The 3,001-nt window shown below is 40.0% G+C and overlaps 1 protein-coding gene across 1 annotated transcript in view; it reads left to right on the forward strand.

Annotated features, from left to right (window-relative positions):
* Window positions 1–3,001, forward strand: part of LOC107589578 (Golgi-specific brefeldin A-resistance guanine nucleotide exchange factor 1-like) — a 22,336-nt gene that overhangs the window by 4,049 nt on the left and 15,286 nt on the right. The window contains exons 8-12 of the mRNA XM_016278065.1: window positions 1,137–1,219; window positions 1,456–1,692; window positions 1,851–1,944; window positions 2,041–2,217; window positions 2,864–2,928. Of these exons, the coding sequence (XP_016133551.1) occupies window positions 1,137–1,219; window positions 1,456–1,692; window positions 1,851–1,944; window positions 2,041–2,217; window positions 2,864–2,928 (656 nt within the window). The remainder of the gene's footprint in view (window positions 1–1,136; window positions 1,220–1,455; window positions 1,693–1,850; window positions 1,945–2,040; window positions 2,218–2,863; window positions 2,929–3,001) is intronic.

Below are 3,001 nucleotides of genomic sequence, written 5' to 3' on the forward strand. Positions count from 1 at the left end.
AAAAAAATATATATATATATATATATATATATATATATATATATATACGCACACACTACTGTTTAAATGTTTGGGGATCAGAAATAGCAGGGAACAACAACAATTTAAAGCAGTATTACACTTATTGTTTTTATGCTTAAACCCTTTTTCGTCTTTGACCCATATACATATATGTATTGTATTTGTAGTTTAGCAATGATATTACAATAGTATAATTAGGTATAGAAAATATTAAGTAATAAGTATAAAATTACTGTATTACAGTAATGATAATAATGGGAAATGAAAATAGGGTGGAAATATGCTTGATTTTTTGCCTTCATGGTTCTAAAAATAGGCTTAAAACACAAATAAATTAATAATAAATCCTTTTTGCAATATATATATATTTTTTTATTTTTATGTTTCTTAATTTTGTTTTGGACCTGTTTTCATGAGATTCACCCTTAGATACGTGGCTGTGGCTGGTGGCATCTTTTCATCGGCGCCCATGGACACTTTGAGTTTTCCATGCATTAGCACCAGATCCATTTAAACAGATGCTCACACAGATCTTCCTGCTAAAAGCACTGGTGTTGTAAAGGAATACAAGGAGCAGTGGGAATGGTAATCAGCAGGTATTCAGCCTGAGCACAGAGGGGATAAGCGGCGGCGAAGTGGAAGGCGAGCAGCAGGAGATGAGGCGGGACTGGGCTTTTGGCAGACGGCGCGTCCAGCTGTCTTATCTCTGTGTCAGCTAGCGTGTGTGCGTCTGCTCCAGCTCTCCAGCCATGGAAAATGCAGTCCTGGAAAGACCCTGTGTTTACTTCTGTGTTTATTTCTCCTTCTGTTCATCCCTCTCTCGTGGAGGAGCTCAGGTTTCCCTTGCTTTACCTGCCATTAAGAAAGTATGCAGTAAAACAGTGGCCTAACGCCATCACTCAGCAGCGGACGTCTGTGTGTTTATTTGAGCTTAGGCTGGCCTTAGACCAACCTGCTTAACACTAACACCTATTAAGTGACACCAGCAGTAATAAACCGAGACCAATTATTGGATTTGAAAGGTGATAGTTGGAGGATGTCGCTGTAATTGGATGGAATGAAGGCATTTTAATCAGTTTCCTCCTCCTGTTTGTTGTTTTGTTCTATTTGTCTAGCAATTCAAGAAGAATCTCAAAGGTGTGAATGGAGGAAATGACTTTGATCAAGACATGCTGGAAGACATCTACAATGCCATCAAGTAAGTTATTGCTTTAGTGCTCATGTATAGTTTTCATTATCTCTTACGTGTTGAACACTTGTAATATAATTATATAAAATATTTAACTGGTAATTTGCTATACAATAAATGTTTTTGTGAACTTTTTTTTTTGTGAAATTCAAAGTGTTCAGGGCTCAATAATAAATGTGTGGATATAATGATGTATACAGTGACTCAGATGGGATAAGCTGAGATAAACGTATGTGGTCCTGCAGGAGCGAGGAGATTGTGATGCCTGATGAGCAGACAGGGCTGGTGAAGGAGAACTATGTGTGGAGTGTTCTGCTGCACAGAGGAGCCTCGTCTGAAGGGATGTTCCTGCATGTGCCTGAAAGCAGTTACGACCGCGACCTCTTCACCATGACCTGGGGACCCACCATTGCTGCCCTCTCCTACGTTTTTGACAAGAGCCTGGATGACACTATCATTCAGAAGGCCATCGCTGGCTTCAGGTAAGACCAGTAGATTGGTAGACTTGTTTTGCATAGAGCCTTTAAATCAAAACAGTTTGATACTGAACAGTTACTGTGTTTAATGATTGCCAGAGGTTTGTTTCTACAAACGATTGAGATTTTGATGATGATTCCGTACTCCTTTTGCTTTCTTTCAGGAAATGTGCCATGATCTCTGCGCATTATGGCTTCAGTGATGTCTTTGATAACTTAATTATTTCACTCTGCAAGTTTACTACTCTCAGCTCTGAGGTAAGACCCGAAGCACCCTAACCAGATGCGTTCAGTTTCCTGCAGCAGCTTTAGGTCATGAGTAAACAGATCTGATTGGGATTTGTGTGCCTTTAGTCTGTAGAGAACCTGCCTACTGTGTTTGGCAGTAACAGGAAGGCTCAAGTTGCTGCCAAGACCATGTTCAGCCTGGCCCATCGTCATGGTGACATTTTACGAGAAGGATGGAAGAACATCATGGACTCCATGTTGCAGCTTTTCAGGGCTGAGCTCTTACCAAAGTCCATGGTTGAGGTGAGATGGGAGGGCCAACATATCACTTGAAATCCCCTTACAAACACTTGCATACTAAAGGCTGATTTATACTTCTGCGTCGGACCTACACCGTAGCTTACGCATTGACGCACACCCATACGCCGTAGCCTGACATGCACCTCTCCAAAAATCTAACAGCGCGTCAGTTCTACGCAGACCGCAAGCGCTGTGATTGGTCTGCAAGAACCCCTCCCTCCATATGTACGTGAGTTGTGTGTTTATGTGCACTTTAATATATTTGAATGTTACACCTTCTTATATAAAATAAAACAAAGCAAAGAACAAGTGTCTCCTCATTTATTATACTACATAGCATTATACATCAGTAGTTGTCCGCAACATACAATGTTGATCTGCCGTGGTACAAGTCCTTGTGCAGATTGAAAGAATGCCATCATCTCCTGTTCCGTTGTCTAATTTTTGTAGTTTTAAATTATGATTTAATGATTTGATATTTATTTGCCGCCTTCAAGGCTATAATGCTTCTCCGACGAGCCGCTTCTTCTTCTGCTTTTGCCGTGGTACTGCGGGTTACACCAGCAACATGCCCGTGGACACTGCTGACTAGCGGTTTATAGTGCCACCTACTGTCACATTTGACAAAATATGATAATCTTGTTGAAAGGTTGAGGACTTTGTGGACCCTAATGAGAAGATTTCCTTACAACGTGAAGAGACCCCATCAAACAGGTATATTGAAGATAATATTTGAAAGTACTTCAGCTTTATATATATATATATATATATATATATATATATATAT

Source organism: Sinocyclocheilus grahami, unplaced genomic scaffold (genome assembly GCF_001515645.1).
Source record: "Sinocyclocheilus grahami isolate Dianchi unplaced genomic scaffold, SAMN03320097.WGS_v1.1 scaffold117.1, whole genome shotgun sequence".
NCBI classification, from domain to species: domain Eukaryota; kingdom Metazoa; phylum Chordata; class Actinopteri; order Cypriniformes; family Cyprinidae; genus Sinocyclocheilus; species Sinocyclocheilus grahami.